Source organism: Oryzias latipes, chromosome 16 (genome assembly GCF_002234675.1).
Source record: "Oryzias latipes chromosome 16, ASM223467v1".
Lineage (NCBI taxonomy): Eukaryota > Metazoa > Chordata > Actinopteri > Beloniformes > Adrianichthyidae > Oryzias > Oryzias latipes.
The window spans coordinates 28,930,874-28,956,983 of NC_019874.2; the positions used below are offsets into that span (position 1 = coordinate 28,930,874).

The 26,110-nt window shown below is 40.8% G+C and overlaps 1 protein-coding gene across 11 annotated transcripts in view; it reads left to right on the forward strand.

The window, feature by feature from the left end:
• The window catches only part of LOC101163690 (ras/Rap GTPase-activating protein SynGAP), a 182,466-nt gene that overhangs the window by 126,285 nt on the left and 30,071 nt on the right, over window positions 1–26,110 (forward strand). For 10 of the 11 annotated variants that reach the window (XM_020710440.2, XM_011485803.3, XM_023964284.1 and 7 more), the window contains 9 exons: window positions 3,620–3,741; window positions 11,009–11,162; window positions 11,369–11,467; window positions 14,946–15,185; window positions 17,198–17,533; window positions 17,617–17,761; window positions 19,986–20,130; window positions 20,244–20,480; window positions 21,225–21,426. In XM_020710440.2, coding sequence (XP_020566099.1) covers window positions 3,620–3,741; window positions 11,009–11,162; window positions 11,369–11,467; window positions 14,946–15,185; window positions 17,198–17,533; window positions 17,617–17,761; window positions 19,986–20,130; window positions 20,244–20,480; window positions 21,225–21,426 — 1,680 coding nt within the window. Of the gene's footprint in view, window positions 1–3,619; window positions 3,742–7,960; window positions 9,162–11,008; window positions 11,163–11,368; window positions 11,468–14,945; window positions 15,186–17,197; window positions 17,534–17,616; window positions 17,762–19,985; window positions 20,131–20,243; window positions 20,481–21,224; window positions 21,427–26,110 lie in introns of those variants that run through there. The other variant, XM_023964293.1, reaches the window with a different exon arrangement.

Genomic DNA, 26,110 nt, shown 5'->3' on the forward strand with positions numbered 1-26,110 from the left:
ATCAAAACATTTAATCTGTTCAAACATTTGTGCAGTTCATCTGTGAATTTGTTTCTATCGCTCCTCATGTCAAGCATTAACTGACGCCACATTTTGCGGTGCAGCCGGCGTGTGCTTTGCTTCCCTACGGTGTTTACATTTAGTTATCAGTGGGAAAGTTTAAAGCCAAGTTCACATTTTACTATAATTCAGTTTTGCATCCTCAGCATCACGAAAACTGTAAGATATCATTGCCTGATGTGGAAAACGCCAGGAATGGTGCAAATGACTCACCCTTTTTACTTAGTTAAAAACACAACAGAATGTCATGACAATAAGACAAAAACTTATGAACAGAAGACTGGACACTTGAATCAGGAATCAGAGACACAAAGGCAGTTTATAGCGACACATTCAGTTTTCATGTGCATTTTCTTACGTTTTTTAAGGTTTTTAGTATGTAAATACAGGAAAAAAAACAAATCCATTTCATGCAGTCAGAAAAGTTTTTATCAGGTCTGAAAATAAAAAAACAAACCAGCGGGGGAGCCGTCTTGCAGCCTTTATAAACCGTAAATCTGATTTGTTTAAATAGCTTAAAACACAACAAATGAATGTTATGATCCCTGACTGGCAGAATTCAGATCTGCTGTCTCTGTTCAGATTATTTAAAGCCTCAATAAGCGAGAGAGTGGACAGAAATAATCTGTTTATGGTTTTATCCACAGCAGCAGAAACTCATCACAAGTTAACAAACGCGCACAAGGAGCTTAAAGGATCGATTTGTGTCTCATTAAGTTTGCACCGCTGGTCTCATCTCTCTTTCATCGTTCCTTCAGGTGTTTAATTCACTCTCAATACAACAGAACGTGCTTCATTCCTTTTACAGGAGACTGTTTAGCGTCCGCTCGCTGCTGGAGGGTAAAGATGTGCTTTCAAAACGCCATCAGGAAGATGAAAACATGAAACCTCAGGTTGCTTTAGTCTGCTCAGATTTACACTGAAGGTTTGCTGTGGGTGAAGACACAATGCTGGACGAAGCAGCTTCCCCTCACAACAAAATTCATCAAAGATGAGTCCAAAAATGACCAGAGAGATGAGAGAGATGCAAAATGAGTAGAAATGAATTCACACTGAAGGGCGGGGGGCTTTTCTGTAAAATGAGATCTTCTGCTGAAGGTTCCAGTGGGGCGTGTCCTTTAGCAAAGGGCGTGTCCGGCAAAACCTGGAAACAAAACACTGTTGTTTTCTCTTATTCCAGTGTTTTTCAACCTTTTTTGACCCATGGCACACTTTAATCTTGTCAAAAATCCCGATGCACAACAGCATCCAAAAATTAAAAAAAAGAGAAACTCATAGTCTGTATTGATCTACAGCCCCTCCACAATCTCACATGCATTTTTGTGATAATTGTAGCAGAAAAAGCTGAAAGCTGCAGCTGTTTTTTCTAAAAGATGTAATAAAAGTTAAGTTAGAAGATTTAAAAACTGTTTGTGTGTTCGTTGTGGCTTCAAGACGTCAAAGTAAGACTCATTGTGCGCTGAGATGCTGTCACTTTAACCCAATGCATCATGGGAGATGTAATGCAAACAGCCGCAGAATGCAGACATACTAGCGTCTCTGAGCTGCATTGTTTTGTTCACTTGTTCCACAGTCTGATACCACATTCTGTGGAAAGCTACACCGCTAAAGACGGGCTTTAGCTGGTATTTTTGTTGGAACTGAGAGACTTTATGACCGACTCGGAACAAGGAAGTAAAGACTTTAACCACTTCTGATTGGTCAGACTGATGACATGTGATTAATCCTCCAAGAATTATTGGTGGAGACAGTTAAACTTTTCCTAAAACGTTTGAAGCTGCGGCTAAATCGCGGTACCGTCATTATTATCAAAATGTCTTTACATTAATCAAATAAACACAAAGAAAAAAGTATTTTGTGATCTTTCATATTCCTAACTAGTCAGTTGGATTACACTTGGATTCGCTTTTTGAGCTTGTTCAAATTCCAGCTGCACACCAATGTTACAGTAATTTTTTTGAATTGATGTGACTCTTTGACTGTTCAAACAATCAACGCAGTTCCAGCTGATTGTGACGATGAGATAGTGGCTTTGCGCCGTTATGCTACGTTTACGCAAAGTCGATGCCACTTTACTCCACATCAGAATCCGTTAGAATTACGTCAATTGCATCATGGTAGTTCAAAGAGCGTTTGTCATTTAGAATTTTGCCAGCAACAGCTCTGATGCTGACGGGTTAAGAAAAAATTTAAACTTTTTTCAAAATGTGGTTCAACCCTCTTGATTTTACAGTTTGTAGTGTCATCTTACTTTTAAAAAAAAACACTACTTTGTTGGCTATTTTGGATCACACTGTCTTAAATGTGTGTCAGGATGTATGACTGAATAATTGGAGTGATTAAAAACCCAGAGCTTAGCTTTTAACCACACATCTGGTCACTTAGAGCCTCCGTTTTTTTTAGGTCAGACAGACAGCAGGAGCCTGACATGAACCTGAGTCACGGCTGAACAGCTGATGGAGTGTGCCGCCAAACGCAGCCTACGACCCCCATTACCCTCCTGTTATGGCGGATCCGGGCTCTTTAGTTAAAACACTTCAACTGTTGGATTCTTAAAGCTGGTCCTTAAAAGCTGGAAGCTGAGAACCAGCGCATGGAGACAAGCTTTTAATTATATCCTTCAGGCCTCAAAGACATTTGACTTACGCGAGGTGACAAGGCCCCGCCCCCTCCCCCCAGTCCCACTGAATAATGCTGTTGTGCAATCGCTACAGAAATGAAACCACTGAGTCTTAACATGGGAGGAAACCTGAACTGGAGCCACGCAAAAGGAGTTTTTAATGCACACTTCCACAAACCAAGATTTTCACCTCATTATTTGTCAGAAAATTAACATTTGATTCAAAATTGTTTTTAATATGCGGATAATGTAAGACGGATGAGAATGTTATAGTCAAACTTTTACCTTTTTTCTCAAGTTTCTATAGAAATAACAGCTCTTGAACTCCTTTTTCAAGAGCTGCAGTTTTCCTCACCTCTACAGAGCATCGTCATAAAGAGGAATTTCTGCTGAAGGATTTTCTTAACTCAAAAGAGATCCAATCTCCTTAAAAAAAAAGAAAAAAAAGTCAAATATTTGCTCCTATTGTCTGCCTTTGAGTGATGAGACTGCTCCGTATTCCTGTTATCAATGATTAAATCTCTGTTGCAATGTTTCTGATGTTATGCAATCCTCCTGTAAGGAGGCTGATGTGGGACAAAATGCATCCAGTGTGGACTGCGTGGCACATCACTGCCCACCTCAGGAAACTGTGGAGCACTGCAGCTGCAGCATGTGAACATGTTTGTTGTTGTTTACTGCCTGTTAATAAATTTCCCGTTTGCTCTCTCCGTCACGTCTTTCATTTTCTTTGTTTGATTTCCTTTATTTATTTTTTTAACTGCATCTCTGACAAACAACACGTGTTTTTTGATTTCCTCATGATCATTTCAAACCGGGCTCGGCTCACTCTTCGATCCATCCCCATCCTTCAATAATCACTCCAATCTGAACCTCCTCATCCTCCCCTTCTTCATCTGTTTGACTCGCTGGTCGCCCTCCTCCTCCTCCATGCTGCAGAGTTTTCTCAGTAGAAGGTTGAAGGGCTCAATCAAGAGGGCCAAGAGTCAGCCCAAACTGGACCGAACAAGCAGTTTCCGCCAGATGATCCTCCCCCGCTTCCGCAGTGCCGACCAAGACAGGTCAGTGAGTGTCAGACGCTGATTTGTTTCCTCGTGATGGACGTCTGAGTGGGTTTGATTACCGGTTAGGTTTGATCCCATCCTGCTTGTAAGGTTCAGATCTGCATTTTGAAGCTGAAACAGGATGATCAGGTGGAAGACACACAAGTCAGAACTCACCTCATTCTTCTGAAACTGATGCAAAACCAACTTCCTGCCACTTGAGCGCCACCTGGGATTCATTCTCGACATATTCCAGAAGCTTTGCTTCACTTTAGTGGACTGGTGTGTGTTTTGAGCAAACATAAATGCTGCTGTTTGACTTTTGACTATCAGACCCTTTAGCATTGAGCATCATTATTCAGCTGTTACTCAGATAAATGTAACTTTTTTAGCTTTTTTTGCATTAATAATTAATGACATACGGAGCAGTAACTAAACATGACTGGGTGTTGATTGTGTGTTTCCTGCAGCCTCGGATGGGAACTCGGTTGGCTTAAAACTCCAAAGCTACGATCACACCCCCCTCGGTATAGTGAGCGTTCAGGTGGCCACAATCAATGTAAAGTAAACGAGCGCAAGCATGCGCTTCCGTGGTCAAAATTCTTGTGTTCACAAGTCGCAATGCACATTTTCAAGACCGTTTTTGGGCTCTACGTACAAAACTTGTGGCCATTGAACGTTAAACCAGGTGGAATTTTGACCAATCGGGGACTCTGATTTGGTAGTGGCCTTTGGATCGCCTCCCTTTTAATTCAATGCCGTGCCAATCGTTTGAAAATTAATCATAAAGGAGAAATTAATCATTGCGGTTTGTTTCCGTCCGGAAGTTTTATGACACTAAGTCTTTCATATACTGGAACAGAGCTGTGAAAGAAAAAGATTGACAAGATTTGCACCACTTTAATATTTCACACCAAGCCTTTTCCAACTGTAGGTGGCGGACAAGCACTAGTAAACAGAAGAAAAATGGAAGAGTCCCATCCCTGCTTGTCCAGTGTGAACACCATGGGCTAAAACAGGGGTGGGCAATTCCAGGCCTCGAGGGCCGGTGTGTCTGCATGATTTCCAGATAGTCTTGCCCTACTCATGGCTGAATACCTGGTTCAGGTGTGTCCAGCCAATTAGAACATGCCAGAGCAGGGTATGCTGGAAAACATGCAGGAATGCGGCCCTCAGTGCCCAGTCTGGGCTAAAAGCTTGTTCAGGAGCTCGCGTGCGTCACACGCTTGCTGTGGCTGTAGCTTAACATCAACCATCTTTTCTTTGAAAGGGGCTGAAGGACACTTTTAGCCTTTTGACCAGAGTTTGGAAGTGTCTGATTTACATCACTCTTTATTAGTCTTACTCTGTTAATTTGACACGGGCCCAGCGATGTACAGCTGTGATTCATCAGCCTATGGTCTGATGAATCATAGGGTGTTGCCACTTTTGTAGCTGTAAAGTTCGAAAATCCCCAAAAATGGGGGGTAATTTGACTAGAAATTAAACATAGCCCACTTCGGAGGACCTAAAGTTTTTGAGTGCAGCAGAGTAACTCAACAAAGTAAGGGCAAACAACAAAACACCTGCTGAAGTACTGTTTGTGTGTAAACACAGCTTTAAAATGTAGGCAGTGACGGTAATCTTTCAAAAACCCGAATAAGGACAGAAGCAGGACGATCTCCAGCTCCAGCCACTGATTTGATGAAGAATTTTGTTTTTGAGGCCATTGTGCAAATCAGCTGTGCTATAAAAACATCAAGAAACTGCATGCAACGGCTGCACCATCAGGCTGCAGAGCGGATTTTGAGTAGGTCTACACTGGAAAAACTGTCCTTCTCAAAAGAAATGAAAAATTATTGTATTGTTTTTCCATTTTTATAAGTGAAAACAATTTTCTTGGTAAGATTTTCTAAAAAAAAAAAAAAAAACTAGTAAAAACTTGAAATCACTAATAAACACTCATTTTTAGATATATGGCTTCAATGATTATAAATATTATGTCTTAAAATTAGCGTGCACTGTTATAACATTTATTAAAGTAGCTTAGCTACATTTACACACATGCTCATACTTTTCCCCCAAAATATCCTATTTTATGCGCTACAACAGAACAACTATCCTAATTACTAGACCAAATGAACTAAAACTAGAATAACACATTTTAGGATAAAGTTGTCAAAGTTAAAAATACATTTTGAGTAAAAAAAAAAATAGCTTCATTAGAGATAATACTTAAAAAAGATGCTTTCAAAATAAATGTCTCAACAAGATATCCAAGATTTGTCATCTTAAAACAAGACGTTAAATATAAAGAAAAGGTTATCAATCTTTTTTAAAGTATAAAAATGTATTTAAATTAGAAAAACATTATTTGGTGATATTCTGTGGTTTTTTTTGTTTTTGTGCCACAGAAGCCAATGAAAAACAAAAAACTGATCTTTTATTTCTGGTTGTTATTTACCAAAATAAAAGTATGTAAATAATGTTCTGTTTCGATTACTTGGCTCTCTAAGAGAAAACCTCATCACAAAAGTTAGATATTGACTGACTTCACATCCTTTAACCTGAGAGACAAAAACAAACAACATGTGAAAGTATAGTATTACAATGAATCATATTAATCTAAATATCTAGTTTTCCTTGTATTTTCACTAAAGCATGTTCTTCAGTCAGCTCCAAACTGCACTTCAAATGCAAATTTTATCCATCACATACATAGACAAACAGTTTGACACTTTCTTCCCTTTGCATCCATCTTTGTCTTAAATTTCTGTTCCTTTGTTCTGCCTTTGCTCTGCAGTGTCACTTAAACAGCGAGCATCACGGCAGCCTCTCAGCCAGGGCGATCAAATAACATTCCCCTTATCACCATGGAAACCTGCAGCTGCACAGGCCACAATGAGTCTGTGGGAGATTTGCTTAATAACACCTCCTCTGTGTCCTCCGGAGAGTCGCTGCAGCAGCACTCAGACTCTCACAGGAAGTCCAGAAAAAAAACAAAAAACAACAACAATCTTAGTTTGTCTGCTGCCATTTTTTCCTTCATTAGCCCTTTCTTCACTTCATTCTTCACCAAAGTGTTTGGTCTTTGATAGGTTCTGAGGCTCAGATGGACATTGGCTCATCAACAAGTTAAACCTGAACACATTTTTACATTTCAAAGCACAATAATCACTAAGAGTGTCCATCGGTCCAACTTTGTCTGTCTGTCTATCCGTTTTCCCGATGGACAGTCAACAGCCTGGACGTTTTTCAGGGGACGCTCATCTGTAAGACATGAAATCGGGACAACAGCGTTCTCCAGGGAGCGCTACACCTGTAAAACCGCAGAGACGTGTGCCTGCCAGCACAAGTTTCCACATGATTTATTCATTGGGGAAGTTGGAGACGTCTGTTCTTCTCTTTCAGTTTGAAGAGACTTATAAAAAAAAAAAAAAAAAAAAAACCAGAGGTTAGTTCCCCAAGAGAAGAATCTTTTTTACACATCTGGGCCAAATACCAACAAAACTAGTTACCTTTGCATTCATTCTTGGAGAGTTTACCTGTTACCAGCAGGGATTACATTATGGCAGACTGTAATGTTAACTGAACATGCAACACAAGCAGTAAAGTTCGGGCAGAAGCAAGGAAATTGTGAACACAAGCTTAAAAAGAAGGTCAAAGAAAACACTGACAGGAAAATGCTCAACAGAAAGAACATGAACTTTGATCAAACAGAAACATTTGAGACCTAAAATTGAAAGGAAATTAAGCACTTAATTGTTTATTATTTAAAAATTGTGGATAATAATTACAAAAGAAAAGTCATGGCTCATCAACAGTGAAAGTGATAAGTAGCACTTTGGATCATCTGGAAAATTTGACAGTATTTTTCATGAGTTAAAATCTTTTTTTCTTCCACTTTAAAATCTTGAAATTGGTTTTTAATAGATGGCATTGAAATCAAAACTGTCTAGTGCATTAATTCAAGCAACTTAAATATATTTAACTTGCTTGAATTAATTTATTTTATTTTTGAAAATTTCATGTATTCAAAAATGAAAAAAATGATGTAATGAAAAAAATGTTTTTCTGATACCTTCAGTGGTAAACAGGCTTCAAAACAGTTAATATTATTGCAATTTTAAATTAAATGATATTTACACAAGAAAATAAGAAATATATATATTTTCTTTACTGTTTAAAAAATGATAATTTGAACCAAACAAGAAAAAAATGATCTTAAGCTTTTTCACAAAAATTAAGAAATTCGCTGCTTGTTAGGCAAAAAATGTAAACATGTTGATAAAAAATAAGAATTTTTATATGCAGGAAAGGATGGTTCACACTTTATAGTGTCCAAGCCTTTTTCAGCATCTTCATTATGTAATTGAAATTAACACAATGTATTTGATTTATGCTGAAGTCAAATAGCTTTTTTGCAGGTGGGTCATTATTTTAAGGAGAAATAGAAGACTTGACTTTGTTGTTTTCACAACAAGATCGAAGCAGAGATGAGAAACCGTCATCGCTTTAGTATCGGAGCAAATCCAAAAACCTGCTTTCAGTTAACAGCACGGAAGTGGTGTAGTAATGATATGGGCTGCAGGGCAGTAACTGTTTCCCAAAAGACAATTTTAGCTAAAGTTTGGCTGAAAATGGGTCAAAAGCATTAAAAAGAAAATGTTTGCATTGTTTTAGAATTCACCATTGTCTCCATTTTTCACATGGAAGCAAAATAAACAGAACTGTGAGAGAAAGAGCTGCGGAAATTCACAGTGGAGGGTGAGGTGTCACTGTTCAGAGCTGCTTGTTTTTAATTTGCTGTGATAAAGAACATGCTCCTCTGTTCCTCTAACCTCCTTTCAAGCACGTTGGCGCTGCAGAGATTTGTTCTCGGCTCGTCTGTCACGTCAAGTTTGGAGTCATTTGCAGGCTGCGAGCACGTCTTTTATTCTTTCTTCACGTCTCCACTGAGATCAGCTGCAGACCTGTTTATTTTTTTTTACCTCCAGCCCTCCTGCTGGTTCCTCAATCCTCTCATGCTCCCTGACCCTCACTGAATGTCTCCGGCTCTGCTTTCCCTCCTTTAATCCATAATCTCCCTCCTTCTCCTTCTCCAGAAGCTCCACTGTTTGCATAATGAACACTAGTTCCTCAGAGAGGTCTTCTTTCCCACAGACCCCCCCACGTTCCTCTCAGTCTTCCTTCTCTCATGACTCCCCCCCCCCTCCTTCTCTCTCTTTCTCCTCTGTATTCCCTTCAATCTGACTCATTCCTTTGGGTCTATTTTTATCTCTCCCTCACTCTTGGAGTTGGTCTCTCCTCACTTTCCTGCTTAGAGGCGCCGCTGTGCGATGACTGAACGTAAAGGAGAGCAGTGGACCCACAGCTCAGGACCTTCTCTTCATTTTCACAGCTTTTCCTCATTTCTGTAGAGCTTTTCTTTTCTGCTGACCAGCGCTCCTCGCCCTCTGGTTAGACTCGTCGTGTCATCCCGTGTCTGTCATTGTGGTCGTGTCCCCGTCAGCAGTTTTACTGCATGCATGTGTACGTGGGAGTGTTGGGGGGAAAAAACATCCATGGGATGAGGGATGCTATTAGCTAAGCTTAATCAGGATTTACATTCAGAAATAGTTTAAAACGGTTAGATGGTAAGAACCGATCTTATATTTTATTTATGGAAAATAATTTGCTAAAATACCAGTTGCAGTGAGAAAAGAGGGAGGGGTCTAAATGTGTTTTTATTTTAGAACTAAGTTAATGCAACATAGTTGCTGCAGAGGGCGCTGTATTTGAGACTTAGTTATTTCAATGTAATGCTAATGTGCTTTAACAACTGTAAGCTTTTTGATTTGTGGTCAGCTAAAGGTTTTATCTACCTGGACTTCAACACTTTTAATGACTTATGAGACACAATTTGAAAATAAATGTTGAAAAAAGGTTGTAGTTTCACCACTGAGGTGTGGGCAGGGCCGTTGGCGCAGAGTAACCTCACCCCTCTTTCCCTCCCTTTTACTGAGAGCTCTTTGTTTACACGCTCTCCTGCTAGCTTACAACCACAGCCTAACATTGGCGGTGCAACAAAAATAGTGATCAAGATCAGATCTATCCAACCGCACAGTTCTGATCCAGATTCCAGCGCAGACGAGGAAAACAAAGAAGCTCATGGATCTATTTGTCTGCAAGTGGATGCATCAGAATGGAGCAGAGCAGGGAGCTTGCAGCGTATTTTCTACATCACAAATACGATCTTTTCCTGATTCACAACGATTTAAAAACAGAAATACTCAGAAAATACATTTTGAGCTTAAGTTTCTTTATAAATGTCCTCCATCATCAGAAAAATGCAACATGAGCATCTTGAAAAAAAAAACACACCAAAAACACTCTTTTCATCAGAGTAGGTATTTACACTGTTGGGTAAAAAAAAACAACTTTTTTTTCCCCCACAAACTAAGATTATTTTATAACTAAAAAACTTTTTTTCTTTCAAGACAAAATATATTTTTACTCCTGAAACAGTCTTTTTACTTTTTTTAAGGTTCATTTTTTGCAGTATATATTTATTTTATGTATTTCTGACTGACTTTGTTACTTTAAATGAACATATTTTTGTTTTTTTCCTAAAATTTTGTATTAAGCAAAGACAGAGCTCAATTCCCCGTTTTTTATTTTATTTCCCACAATAAAAGTAGTAATCCGTAAAAAGTCATGCCAAGCAGGAAAACTGAGACTTATAAACTCAGAGTTCTCGATCTCGAGGAGAAAAGTTTGTCAGGCTTCATTTGAGGCTTCACATCACAGCCCCTGGTCTTAATCCTGTGATATGGAGCATGCCATTAATCACAGGCCACTCTCTGGATCCTTCACGCCTCATGGAGACACTTTTCAAGTCCTTTGATGATTTGAACAGTAATATTTATGTTTGGTTTCTTTTACTGTTCATTTTGCTGTAATCTGTGGGATTTTATTGTGTTTATATGCTGTTGTATTATAATGATATGTGAAATTCTGCATTAAAAGTCATATTTTTCCTGCAGTGGAACCTTAAGTTGTTGTGCTTGCAAAAACCCCCACCTAACAAGTGTTTCACTGCCTGAAAAAAGCATTGCGACTCAATGTTTTGGGTCCCCTCCATGTGTGAAAATGCAGAAATATTTTGCAATAGAAGAGATTTAGCTTCATAAAGGTAGGATTAGGAAAAGATAGAGTGAATCTTCACATTAGCATCTCGATGTTTACATGTAAAGAACCCCTGCAGCGTCTCGAGTAAAGCCCTTCCTCTCTCCTCTCTATCTGTAATCAACTGCGGCTCTCCCAGGACCCGTTTGATGCAGAGCTTCAAAGAGTCCCACTCCCATGAGTCCTTGCTGTCCCCCAGCAGCGCCGCCGAGGCACTGGACCTCACGCTGGACGAGGACGCCATCATCAAACCTGTGCATTCAAGCATCCTGGGGCAGGAGTACTGTTTTGAGGTAAGCTGGCCGATGGAGCGACGGCGGCACACATGCAGCCCGCAGAAACGTGCAGAAGGGGCTGAAGTGAGCTTAGTTTTCTCATCTTTTCATTAGTGCATCACGAGTTGAGAATGAATAGGAGACATTGTTTTGGCGCCGCAGTTGCTGTCTCCATGGTGACTAATGGCTGTGGTTGATGGATTTACCGTTGGCTGTAACCTCAGGTGACTACGGCATCGGGAACCAAGTGCTTTGCGTGTCGCTCAGCTGCAGAGAGAGACAAATGGATCGAGAACCTGCAGAGAGCTGTCAAGCCCAACAAGGTGAGGGGAGAGAAAGGGATGCGGTAGAGGAAGAAAACGAGGGGATGATCCCTCTGTCAGTCTCTCTCCTCCCTGTCCCCCCGTTGCTGTTGTTTGTTTCCAGCGCCAGCGCAGCGCCTCATTTCTCTGTGTGAACCCCACCATCGTCTCTCTGTGTCTTGTCTATGTTGAGCAATTTAGAAGCTGCTCCACCCAAATACTGAAGCTGCACGAGGTAATAACTCAGGGTGGATGATCACAGTCGCTATGTCAAAAAAAAACGCTGCGAATCCTCTAACATGATTACAGTCATTTGAAGACAACTGGTCGACCATCTCCAAGACACCAAAATACACCGGAGGAGCAAGAGAGGAGACCGAAGGAGCAGCAGAACTTCCTCAGCTTAGAAAAACATTCATCTGATCATCTTTTGATTGATTTTCAAAGAGTTCTCACTCTAGTTGCCCTTTAGTTATGATTATTTTTAGCCAAATTATTTAAAAAAAACGTGTCATTTTGAAGGACATAGTTTCTGCAGAGCGGCAGGAGTTCATTAGAAATTCACCTCTGAGATGGAATCTGGTCTAAAACTGTACGGGATAGATCCAATATTCTGGCTATGACTTAAAAAAAAAAAGTGCAGCGAGTGTTGCCATGGTAACAAACAAGCTGATTTTCAGGTGGTTGTTTTTTTCGGATGTCATTCCGGGGCCAGAATTAAACCCTCAGTTCTTTGGTTACAATGCTGGTGCAGTATTTTTGATTCCCTTAAACATAACAAAGGAAAAGAAATGTTTTAATTTTTTGAACCTGCTTTAATTACATCTATGTTTGACCTTTCATACTCTGAACATTCACAGATGATAATTAAACCCACTAAATGGCATTGAAAAGCTATTTTTAAATTAAAAAAAAACATCTATATATGTTTTGGTTTTGTTTTTTTATTCTCCACCTGCCTGAGTCCCACTTGGATCATCTTTAGATCTTTTGTAAAAGCGTTCCCTGTGGATTTTTAATTGTTCTTTTCCTATTTCTCTTTCTTTTTCTAGTATCTTCCTCCAATTTTTGCCGCTTAACTCCTTCTACAATTTTTCAGCTATTTTAATCATTCAACTATTAAAATGTTCAGCTCTTTCAGCTTTTTTCAGTCAGGACTTTTGGTCCTTCAAATCCTTGAACTTTTCAAGATATTCCAGGATTTTTGCCTCCATTGTAAATGCATGGGGAATCCTTGGTGCAGAAGCTCGCTGGTTCAATATTTTTTTACAAACAACTTTTTTGGTATTGTGCGTTTTTCACTTTATCTATCGTCAACTTTAATCATTTCTTCTTTTTTTGGCAATTATTATCCTTTAAGTTTTATTTTCATTCAGCAGTGCAGCATTCAACCCTGCATTTTCTTCTGGAAAAGCAGCTCCTCGTAACCGTTTTAGCCAAAATCAAAATAGCCTGTATTGTTTTATCGGACATAGTTTCTTCAGAGCAGTAGCACATCAATAAAGAATGGAGTGGAGCTTGCAGGGCACCTAGCGCATTTTCTAAGTGACAAACAAGCTCTTTTTCAAACTGCATTTTTCGTCTACTATTCATTCACAACAATTTGAATAAATAAATACTCAGAAATGCAATTTTAATCTTAATTTTCTTTATAAATTTCATCCATCATCAAAGAAATGTCAAAAACACGTCATTTTCATTGGAGTGGGTCTTTAAAAAGATGCTGTCCAGCAGCTAAACATCCGCTTTGTTTGATTTCATCCTCAGTTTGGTTCAAACTTATCTCAGCACGCCATATTGATTTTAGAAAGAAACACCAAAGCAGCCCCACTTCCTGCAACATTCCCACAACCGCCTTGCCGTTAATAGAAAAGAACAGACAGCTTTGATAGCAAATGGTTCTGGAGAGATATTAGGTCGGTCTGAGATGAAACGTGACATGCGCTGGATGCTGCGACCAGATGCTCGTGCTGCAGGGGTCCTTGGCTCCGTCACAGGCTCTGAGGAATCCTTCGGGCTGCTCGTTCCCAACCCCTCCTTCTACTCCTTCACAGATGCACCAGCAGAGATAAGACCCAACACAGAGACAGGGATTATTAATATTTTTAACTTTCTGGACCCCTTCCGTCTGTCTTTGAGAATTTTTCATTTTTGCAACAGCCAAGTATCCTCTGCACCCTGACGCAGTGTTTCATTAGTGTTGTGACGGTAAAGTTGAGGCTGGATTGAAATGTGGAAGATGATATCAGGACTGGAGCACTGGAGCTCCTGCTGGTGCTGCTGCAGCGTGTGGGCTCTGGCACACCGAGCAGCCAGATGCTCGTCGGTTTGAAATTAACCACGCCTTGTGTTTGGCAGCAGCTATCAAAGAGAACCCAGACAGCCAACTCAAGAACTGAGGATCTCCAAGACGCTTTGGTTTTTGGAGAATTTGAACCAGAAAGAAAGGAGATTCAAACATATCTGAGCAACAGCGCAGCCCCCCCCCACGCTGTGGGGACGTCAAATGTAATTTGGAAGTGAAGCAGAAACATCGCCACCATCGCGTGCCTGTTGTCTGCACGTGTGCATTGCATGAATCTCATGGTTAATAGATCCGTGTCTTCATTTCCTGCCCATCTTTGGGCGTCTTTCATGCTGTTTCCAGTTTCTGTGTTCGAGATGAGAGAAACATATCAACTCCAGCCGTCGTCTCGCCAGCTTTCTCTTTCCTGTCCTTTTCTCTGTTCCCCTGCAGTCTGGCCTGCTGTTGCCCTTCGTTCACTCTCGCTATCCGTTTCCATCCATCAGAAATCCTTTCATGGCTCTTTTTCCTCAAGTGCGCAGTCATGTGCAAAAGTTTGGACTGCCTCTTTTAATCTCAGGGTTTTTACAAACATTACGCTGGAAAAAAATTCTGTGCATGTTTTCTTTTTAAAAGTCTGCTCAGTTTTACCACCTTAAAGATTCATCATGGTGCTGGACGAGTAATAATCCGGGCTTGAGCTAGAAGACTGGGGCGCGTAGAGCTAAAGCTTGGCTGAAATTGTGATCATGCAACAAGAGATCAATTCGTCATTTTACAGCAGAATGGCTGAAAAAGTAATCAAGTTTTGAGGGCGGGCGAGTCAAAGACCAGACTTCAGTTTGATTGAGATGCTTTGACCAGCTAATGGTGTTTAGTGACGAGTTTAAAGAAATCTCAAGAAAAAGGAGGACATTTTAGGGCCAAATGTCCTTTACAACACCATCAGGTTAATTTAAATAATCACTGAAAGGTTCTGGGTAGAGAAGATGAATGCTACCGATTTATGGGGTCGCTTAGTATTGCCCACATATATGTAACTTTGTCTTTTGTCAAGCTTTTTGTTGAATAAGTTATCACGCGATTCTGCCGCTTTAGCTGGATGACATTTTTCCGTCTTTTTAGTCAAAAGTCTGCACCAACTTTTTCACATGACTGTTCCTTAGATTGATGATTGGTTATTACTATGCTTAATGTGACCTCTGTTCCACGCAGGACAACAGTCGGAGGGTGGACAATGTGCTCAAGCTGTGGATCATCGAGGCCCGAGAACTCCCGGCCAAGAAACGCTACTACTGCGAACTTTGCCTGGACGACATGCTGTACGCGCGCACCACCAGCAAGCCCCGCACGGACACCGTGTTCTGGGGCGAGCACTTCGAGTTCAACAACCTGCCGGCTGTCCGCAACCTTCGCCTTCATCTTTACAAAGAGACTGACAAGAAGAGACGCAAGGTGACAGACAGAGAGTGAATTCCCCAAAGAAACATGTTTACACGTTTTAAAACATGACTTTGCTCTGACTAACAGGAGCGTTTCAGAGTGATGCGTGTCTTTGTGAGATGCGGTTTCTGTTTTCAAACACTGGAAAAGGTTTTTTTTTGACTTCATGCAGTTTTCAAACATTTTTTAGAGTTTCTGGCTTCCCACTGGACTCTCCTTTCTTTCACAGTATATATATGGTGTCCAAAGGGATCACTGTAGTGTCGAACTGCTTCATGTATTCAACCTAAGAAGTTTAAAAACCATACAGGTGCACCCACATGGGGGGTTGACCCGTACAGGTGCTGTGGGTTTTTGGGTTGTCTGGGTCTGTTGACGGTTGTAGGCATGAGCGACTGGATCTTAGGTGAGCACAGGTGTGTCATCCAGTTCTCTTGAGACTCACACGGCCACCTTAAGGAAAGTCGTGAATATGGAACATGCCATTATTGTGCATGTGGTGCTTTGTGAAGTCTTCATATACATATATAAACATACCTTCTTTAAAGCTTTATAACATTTTTAATAATAAACACTTTTTAAAAACTTTTCCAATGATCTGGGCAATAGGCCTAAATATGAGCGTTTATAGTTACTTTTAATATTGACTTTGGGCTTAAAGTCATGACATCCCAACTTATTTTAAGGAATCTTACCAAAACAAATTCTTCTTGTTCTATTGCCATTTTTTTCACTTATAAGAAGTGAAAAACATTTTGTGTTCTATATTTTTTTTAACTTGTTTGGAGAAAGGACTTTTTTTTGCAGTGTACTGGCTCCTCACTGTGCACAGATGCCAATAATTTCAAACATTCAGGCTGTTCATCACGTAAACAGCACTAACGCGCTCCTTTTGCAGTGCGCAGGATTTTGGGGGGGCAAGTGTTTACTATGCCCTCTCGCTCACAGCATGCCCTTAGAAAAAATGTGCATGAACCTTTTGGCCCTGTGGGTTCAGTGATGTTTCGTGTGGGCCACCTCTGTGCACAGACATCCACCTGTAAGGGCAGTTGGGACCAAAGCATTGGGCGGTATAATATAAAATCAACGCTTGAACATCAGCATCACAATGATACTGGTAGCATTACTAGTATAGATAGATAGATAGATAGATAGATAGATAGATAGATAGATAGATAGATAGATAGATAGATAGATAGATAGATAGATAGATAGATAGATATTTTCTTTCAAGTCAATTATTTGTTTTCTTTTCATGCTAATACCTGTAGAAAGAAACAAATCCTGCCATCTAGTGTTATATGCTTTTATTGCAAATAGAAATTACACAAGAATGAATGTAAAAATAAGTGACAGACAGATGTGGAGCCAGAACTAAAACAAATAAAGAAAAGATCATCTTGTTAATTTATTTGGATTTCAGTCAAATTAACATGTTTCTGAAAGTATTTTGAGTTTCCTGCTAAATATAAGACAATAATCCTTTTATGATTAATTTAAAAAAACACTTTGATGATTAAGTTTTTCCACTGCTCTAAAAATTTATCAAATTCATTCATGTTTTAATATTTGGGCTTTAATGAAGCAAATTAGCCCTTGTGCTATCATAGGCACTTTAACATTATGAGTGGGGTCATCTAGACCCACTAGACAGTGCGCTGAACCTTTTTTCTTCAATGCTTTGTGATCTTCACTGGTATCCATGGATTACATGAAATCTTTCCACCTTTATCCACCTTTGGCATGGTAGGAAGAACACGTCAATGTAAGGGTGGGGTCATCTAAGATAACACAAGGGTTAAGACAAAACTGTAAACTGCATGGTACAGTATACATAAACTGTATTGAAAGGATTTTCATTAGGACAGCAATCCATTATTTATGAAATTGTTTTTTTTCTTTACTTTTGTTTAGATGGCCATTTTTCTGGAATTGTAAAAGAAATATCTAAAAAACTAAAGTGCTTCAGCTTATTCAGATGTTTTTTCAGAGCTTTTATCCTTTTTGTTTTGTTTTGTTAAAAGGAAAAGAGCACATACCTAGGGCTGGTCAGCATCCCCATCTCCAGCATCACTGGACGTCAGTTTGTGGAGCAGTGGTACCCGGTCATCCAGCCCAGCGTCCTCACAAAGGGAGCTGGTGTTGGAGGGGGGAAGATCATCAACGCATCGCTTCGCCTGAAGTCCCGCTTCCAGACCATGAACATTCTGCCCATGGAGCTTTACAAGGAGTTCGCAGAGTACGTCACCAACAACTACCGCACCCTGTGTGCTGTTCTGGAGCCTGTGCTGAGCGTCAAGAGCAAAGAAGAGGTGGCGTGTGCTTTGGTGCACATACTGCAGAGCACGGGCAAGGCCAAGGTACACCGGTCTACTGACGTCAAGTGCGGCTCTGGCTCTCATTTAGCTTAACTAGGGAGTAATGCTGCTCTTTCTCTCTGCAGGATTTCCTGTCGGACATGGCAATGTGTGAAGTGGACAGATTCATCGACCGAGAACACCTTATCTTCAGAGAGAACACTCTGGCCACCAAAGCCATAGAAGAGTACCTCAAACTGATCGGACACAAGTACCTCAAGGATGCTATCGGTGAGCTGGAGCAGCGCTGTCCTCCGTCGTTTCCTTTACTCACTATTCACCGTAAAACTAAAGCCTAAACTCCAATACTGATCATCTGAGAAGTAACCTTTGTAGAAAAACGGATGCCTTTCCTAAGCCTGAAAGCTTTTCAATTTAAAAGCTGTTCGTGTTAAAATAATCAAAAGTGAAGACAACAAAGTGTGCCCATCTGTCGCCATGGTTTCTCTAAGGATCAATATATTTTTGACCGTATAGCTATAGAGATGCATGACACCGTTGTTTTGTGGTTTTTATATTTTTAAAACACAGCAAAAGCCACTTTATTTTGTGTAACTTTGGTCATAATAAAACATTATCTATTCAATACCAGGTCTTTAAATAATATAAGAAACATGTAAATAAAAATATATTTCACCTAAATGACACCTTCTGGCATAGTTCTGTCATTGGAATTAAAAGTTTAAGTGAACCACTCTCCCTTAAATACAGCCTTTCTAACCTTCTACTTCTGTTCAAATTAAAGTCTTAGTTGGCATATTAAATGTGCAATGAGAGGAGAAACCAAGTATAATTCCTCCTAGTGTCCTTGGTTTTTAACCCTTGTGATCTCCTAGGCACTTTAACATTGGTAGTTGGGTCATCTAGATCCACTAGACAGTGCGCTGAACCTTTTTCCTTCAATGGTTTGTGAACTTCACCATTGTCCATGGATTATATTAAATCATCTGTACCTTTATCCACCTTTGCTATGGTAGGGAGAACACGTCAATGGTCATCTTGACCCCATAGGATAGCACAGGGGTTATGGCAGAGGCCGTCACACTGCTCCAAAGTACAATTTGCGCATTGTCCACAGATGAAAACTGGTCACATTTAAAAGACGTGGAAAAAAGTTTGTGATCTTTATGGGAAATTTTGACAGATGCATCACGAATAAACCTGTTTAAACCACAGAAGAAGTACGAATAAACCACGCAAAGAACACGTACAAATCCGGTCGTGGGTGACATCACCAGCAGGTGTCGCTCTTCCTTACTCCAATGCCCCTGCAAGCAATGCGACTCAGGCGACTACAAATTGCTTTAAGTATGAACCTTCTATGGCGGGCGTGACTGTGGACGCTCGCTGAGATCTCCTGCTGCTGCTCTCGCCGGGGATCCCTTGTCTTGGCGGTAGTCTCTCCCACATACACACACATCATACCCCCACCCCCCGACCTTCTGCCTTGACTGGGGCCTGGCAGCTGATTGGTGAATTGGTGAGGATCAGGGGAATCCGACTGATTGAGACAAAGCATCAAGAGGGCCTGTGGCGGGAGCTGACCATGGTGCTGAAGCAATGTTACCTTAGCCATACATCCGTGAAAATTTCACATAGCTACAGACCCGCCTTTCGGGCTGCGCCGCGAAACACTTAAACGCATCAACTGCAACCGACCAAAGAATTTGAACTCTCAAAACCGAATTTGTGTAAAGAGTAAAAAGCCAAAACCCTCAACCGACATCCACGAACATAAGCGCATGACGAACTCAAGAAACATTTCTGAATCATGTATATCACGCATGTATCATGGAAAACCAAATTGTCAAACGTGGAAATTGCACAGAATGTACTTAGCGGCTGTGTGACACGGCGTTAACATCTAAATGCACGGTTCCCCTTAAACAGTTTCCTTTGAGGTAAAACGTAAGTAAACACGCTGGTCAATAGCGTACAGTGTAAACGTTCTCTGTGCCAAAACCTCACGGTTCTAAAAAGTGCCCCATAACTCTGTTGTTTTTACTAAGTAACTCTAACATGAGAGGCCCAACCCATACAACTGAAACTAGAACCAAATTACAGCAAGAAATTTAAAAAAGAAGTCGTTGCCATGGTTCACTCAAAAGAACTGAGTGAAGGACTAAACTTCCTCCACTCTCATGTTAAACAATAACCATGTCAGACAGAATAAACTCCAAACTAATGACCTCCTCATGGTATCTTGAGTTCTGTTTTTATGTGTCACTAATTCTGATAAGTCAACAGTTTATGCTCCCTAGTGTTCATGGAGCAGAAATGCACAAAAAAGAAGAGAAGCTAACTTGAAGGAGATTTGGTGGGCGTGTAAATCTAGCTTTAAATACTTTTGCTAACTGAAACATTAGGGGTTCCTGGTTGCATGTTATTTTTTTTTTAATCAAAGATGTACAGAATCAAACTGAACATAAGCCACATTCTGATCTGTAACTTTCAGGGGAGTTCATAAGGGCCTTGTATGAGTCAGAAGAAAATTGTGAAGTGGACCCAATGAGAATATCACCTTCAATTCTGCCAGACCATCAAGCCAACCTTCGCATGTGCTGTGAACTGGCCCTCTGCAAAATTGTCAACTCCCATTGGTGAGTTAAACGCTAAATAAATAAAGGATGTGTCTTATTGAGAAGAGACATTTTATGGGAGTTGGAGAGAAAGCCATCTGCAGACTGATGCATGGCTGCTGTTGCCTTCACAGCGTGTTCCCTCGAGAGCTAAAGGAAGTTTTCGCATCATGGAGGGTGCGCTGTGCAGAGCGGGGGCGCGAGGATATTGCAGACCGCCTCATCAGTGGCTCTCTGTTCCTGCGCTTCCTGTGTCCGGCCATCATGTCCCCGTCGCTTTTCAACCTCACCCAGGAGTATCCAGATGAGCAGACATCACGCACGCTCACCCTCATCGCTAAAGTTGTGCAAAATCTGGCCAATTTTTCCAAGTCAGTGAAGTGGTCATTTTCTATTCCAGTTTATGAATGTATACGGTTTTCCCGTTTGATAAGATTTAAATATCTTTTTAATCAGACAATTGTATGATCAGAAAGCTGAAAGCAAACAGTTCTTTCCTGTTTGAAATTCAGTCTTATTTTTTTTAGCTTTTTTTACAGGTTAAAACGTGACAGTAATGTTCATGTCAAAGACGGTGTCATCAGCGTACTAACTGATGAAAGAGATTATTTAACTTTTTTTTAAAGAATGGATGGAACTTTTTGTCAGCACATTCTATACTTTTAAAACCTGCTTGGGTGAACACTTTTGGTCAAAAAATGAATGGAAAAAAAATGTTTCCTCTCCTAATATATTTTTTGCAGGGATATTTTTTAGCTTTTTAATCTATTCACACAGGACTGGACACATTTAAATCACTTGATATTCAAAAAACGTTTATGCTTACTCTCATAATAGATAAGATGGAAACATTTTGAAATTCTCATTAGATGAATGGGTTTGACTGATGGATCAAAACTCTACTGGAAATTCTGAGATCCCTATAACACCATTTTTTGGGATTCTAAGTTAAAAGTATTTGTTTCTGAATGTTTTGAAGATAAATACACAAAAATACATGTAGGAATGGGAAGATTCTGGTTATATTTTTGCGGGCGTAATGATGTCAACCTTACTTTTAAATCAAAGCTTCTAGTGGGTGACCACTAACATTGGTATTCCTCTGACTCTGGCAGGTTTGGCAGCAAAGAGGAGTACATGTGTTTCATGAATGAGTTTTTAGAGATGGAGTGGGGCTCCATGCAACAGTTTCTCTATGAAATCTCCAACCTGGACAGCGTCAGCAATGCAGGCGGTTTCGAGGGATACATCGACCTGGGCAGGGAGCTGTCCATTCTGCACAGTCTCCTGTGGGAGGTCATGGCTCAGCTCAGCAAGGTGAGGATACTTTTTTTTTATGTTATATTCTCTAAAAACTTCTGGTTACATCACTGGAACCCTAAATCACTGGAACCCTAAATTCAGGAATGAATGTTGAGAACAGATCACAACAAGGCAGAATATCGTTATCTATAGTGCTGTACAAAGTGTTTTGTCCTTTACTGAGTCTATGACTGTGGAGTGATTCTGCCTCAGTTGTTGGAGTAGAATAACAGGAGACATTTAGGGCCCCTTGGTGGGGAGGGTGAGGGGACATCACTGTGAGTAATCAGGAGATGTCCCTCACCAGGGAGATGGTGATCGACTTCCGGAGGAAAAGGACTGTCTTACAACCCCTCCGCATCCTGGGCAAGGATGTAGAAGCGGTCGAGGAGTATAAATATCTGGGTGTGACTATTGACAGCAGACTGAGCTGGAGGAGCCACAGCACTGCTGTGTACAAGAAGGCCTGCAGCAGACTCTACTTCCTTAGGAAGCTGAGGTCCTTTAATGTGTGCAGCAAGATGCTGGGGATCTTCTACCAGTCTGTGGTAGCCAGCACCCTGTTCTCCTCCGTGGTCTGTCGTCTCGATGGGCTTCGAAGTAAAACATGAATTCAAAAGGATCATGAATACAAAGAGTTCAATAGGAAAATACTAAAATGAACTAACAAACTGACTAAGCTATACTGGCATCCCTGCCCTTAGACCCCCCTTCGCGGTAAGGAAAAACTCCCAAAAAAAACGGATTCCGGAAAAAACGAAGAAACCTCAGGGGTGCCCACATGAAGGAGGGATCCTCCCCCAGGACGGACAGGCGATTTACCAGAACTCTTAGAGAAGAATTAACTTATCTAAATCTACAACTACATATATAAAAGTCCAGCAGACGAGCTTCATCCAGCCGTGGTTGTGGGGACAGTCAAAGGCGCGAGTCGAGCCGGAGACAGGAACCACAGCCAGGTGTAGGAGCAGGAGCAGAGACGAGGTACTCGGTCAGGTACAGAGCAGAAACGAGCCAGAGATGAGCCAGAGGCAGGATCCACAGCCAGGTGTAGGAGCGCGAGCAAAGGCGAGGTAAACGGTCAGGAACTGGAGCACGGATGAACCAACTGGAATCCGGAAGCACTCCCACTCCCCAGGAGGGGAGAGGAAAAGAGGGACAATACATGAATCGCACTGCACCAAACAGAGTCATGGAGAACTAAATGATAAATTATGATCAAGAATAGAGGAGAGGAAGGGTAGAAGTAAAAAAGGAAAGAAGACAGAACCCCAGTGCACCATAGTTACCCCAGCTTCAACTTCTATCAGCCTTTTAAAAGAAATAGTTATTAAGTTTAATTTAAACAAATTAACATTAAGTTCAATAATCTCTGAATACTAACTAGTCTGACAATAAGCCTGTCCAAAGAGGAATGTTTTAAGTCTAACTTTGAATGTAGAAACTGAGTCGGCCTCTCTTACATGAGCTGGGAGTTTATTCCATAAGACAGGGGCTTGGTGACTAAACGCTCTACCTCCAACCGTACTTTTACTAATTATAGGAACCACAAGCAGTCCTGCATTTTGCGAACGAAGTGTTCTCATTGGATGGTAAGGGTCTATGACGGGCATCGTCAAATGGCGGACCGCGGTCCGAGTCCGGACCGAGTGACGAGTCTGCCCGGACCCGTTAAAACTTTTGATATTAATAAAAATATAAATCATTTGTTCATGCGCAGCTAATCTAGTAATTATGACAGGAGCGTCATCAATAGCCAAGCCAATCAAATCGATTGTTTACCTTTCAGCAACAGCGAGTGTGAGAGAGAGATGGAGAGGAGATGAGAGAAAATGGCTTGCTCAAAAATGAGAAAAGTAGATGCTGAAAACCGAACTTTTAAAGATGAATGGACGGACAAATACATGTTTATTCTGCCTGCAGCCAGTTCTAAACCTTTGTGTCTCATATGCTGTGAAAATGTGGCGTTAATCAAAAGTGGCAACGTTAAGCGTCACTATGAGACCAAACACGGGTCGTTTGAGGAAATGTACCCGCAGAAGTCCGCAGTGAGGGCAAGTAAAATCATCGAATTGAAAGCACAGTATGACAGGTCTACTCGTGTCATCACGCATGCATTTACCGGGCAGCAACGTGCAAATGAGTGTTCGTTAAAGATCGCGTGGATTTTGGCGCAACACAAGAAAGCATTCAGCGATGTGACAGTTGTAAAGGAGTGCTTAAATGCGGCTGCAGAAACCTTACTTGATGGTAAACTAAAAGATGACATGTGTGAAAAAATAAAAAAAATCCCATTGTCAGCTACAACAACAACTAGAAAAACTGAACTATTAGCAGAGGATGTGCTGGCACAGCTTGATGCAGCTGTTCAGAACGCAACATGCATATCCTTAGCCATTGATGAGTCCACAGATGTAACAGATAATGCCCAGCTTTTGGTGTATGTGAGATTTCCTCACAAAGAGAAGAAAGAGATGTGTGAGGACATGTTAGGTTCAACACCACTTGAGACACACACAAGAGGAGAGGATATATATGAGGGGATAAAGGAGATGCTCACAAAAAGAAAGATTAATCTGAAGCAAGTAGTGTCAGTCACCACGGATGGTGCACCTGCCATGGTTGGGACAGAGAAGGGGGCTGTTGCGCGGATGAAACAAGACAACCCTGATCTCATAGCCTACCACTGGATCATACATCAGACTGTTCTCTGTGCCATTCTGTCTGAAGAATTTGCTGAAGTAATGAATACCATGATGAAACTTATAAACTTCCTGAGGGCTTCCTCATCCCATCAGCATCGACTGCTGAGAGAATTTTTGAAGGAAATGGATGCAAATGCAAATGACCTACTACTCCACAACAACGTGAGATGGCTGAGTAAAGGCAATGCACTGGAACGCTTCTGGTCCATCCGAAAGGAAATAGCTGCTTTCTTACAGCAGCTCAAGAGTCAAAAAGCAACACAGTTTGCAAACTTTTTGCAAGATCAGCACAAGATGGATGTGGTGGCTTTTTTGGTGGACATCACAGGACACCTTAATGAGCTCAATTTAAAGCTGCAGGGTCAGAAAAATTCTATCTGCGATTTGATGAAAACTGTCCGCTCATTCCAGATTAAGCTGGACATTTTCAAAGAAGATCTCCAAGCAGATTGTGAGCATTTCCCACAAATGCGTGAACAAATTCAGGGTGAGAGAGACATTTCCCCTTATGTCGGCTTCATAGACAAGCTGATTGGAAACTTCTGTCAACGATTTGACTGCTTCAACCTTGGACACGAGCTCCTCCTGCTAATTGAGAATCCATTCCTTATCAGAGAAATCAGAGGATTTTCAAAGGAGGTGACACAGACCTTCAAGTGGGCACATCCTGGATCTTTACAGTTAGAGCTCACTGATTTGCAAGCAGATGTTGCTCTAAGGAGGCATTTTGAAACAACTGACTCTGCTACTTTCTGGTTACAGATTGTGCCAGAAACGATGTTCCCTGGTCTAACCAAAGTAGCACTACACACCTTGACCATGTTTGGATCAACTTACAGCTGTGAGACAGCTTTCTCGTCAATGAATATTATTAAAACAAAGTACCGTTCTAGGCTCACCAATGAGCATCTCCACATGAGCATGAGACTTGCACTAACCCCATTTAAGCCAAGATTCAAACTGCTGGCAGGACAGTTACATGCCCATTTCTCTCACTAGGAAAGAAAGATTGAAAGGGAGTAAGGAAAGGTTGAAAGGAGAGATGAAAAAGGGAGCTGCTCAAAGTTCTGCACTTTTTTTATTCAGTAAATTCTGCCCTGTTCTATTTTACTTGAAAAGTTTCCTGTGTTATTTTATTTAAAATGTAGTTCATTTTTTAAAAAGGTGGCAGTTCAAATGTCTTGTTTATTTTTTTCTTGAAGATTAAAAGCACTTTTATTTTATTCAAAATATTCTGAATGTTTTACATTACTTGAAATAGGCCCTAAGTTCAGGCTGCTCAAAGCTGTGTTTGCACTTTTTATTTATGTTATTCAGAATAATTTCAGTGTCTGTTAATTGACATGTAGTAAAGAGAACTACAGTATTGTTTTCCATTCAAGTACCATACAAGCTCAGACTTTTCGGTATGTTAAAAGCATATTACTTTGAAAACACTTGAAATGTAACAATAAATTATGTAGAAATGTATGTGCGTTATTGATTTTATTAACATGAGGGTACATTATGTTAAGTGAAAACATAAGATCCGGACCTTTGCTGGGAAAGATTTTTAGTAACTGGACCTTTTTGAATTTTAATTGAATACCCCTGGTCTATGAGGTCCTTAATGTAGGACGGGGCCATTCCATGTAAGGCCTTATAGGTTAACAGGAAGATCTTGAACTTGATTCTGGAATCAACTGGGAGCCAATGGAGCGAAACTAACACAGGAGTGATGTGATCTCTTCACATCACTTCACATTGCAGTCAGTGACACCAACAGACTGAACAAGGTGATCAGGAAGGCGGGTTCTGTCATTGGCTGCAAACAGGACACCTTTGAAGCAGTGATGGAGAGGAGGTCCCTGAACAGACTCCTTTCAATCATGGACAACCCTGAGCATCCTCTCCACCCTCTTCTGAACAAACAGCGGAGCTCCTTCTCTAGGAGGCTCAGACAGCTCCGCTCCAAAACTGCCCGGTACCAAAAGTCATTCATACCCAATGCAATA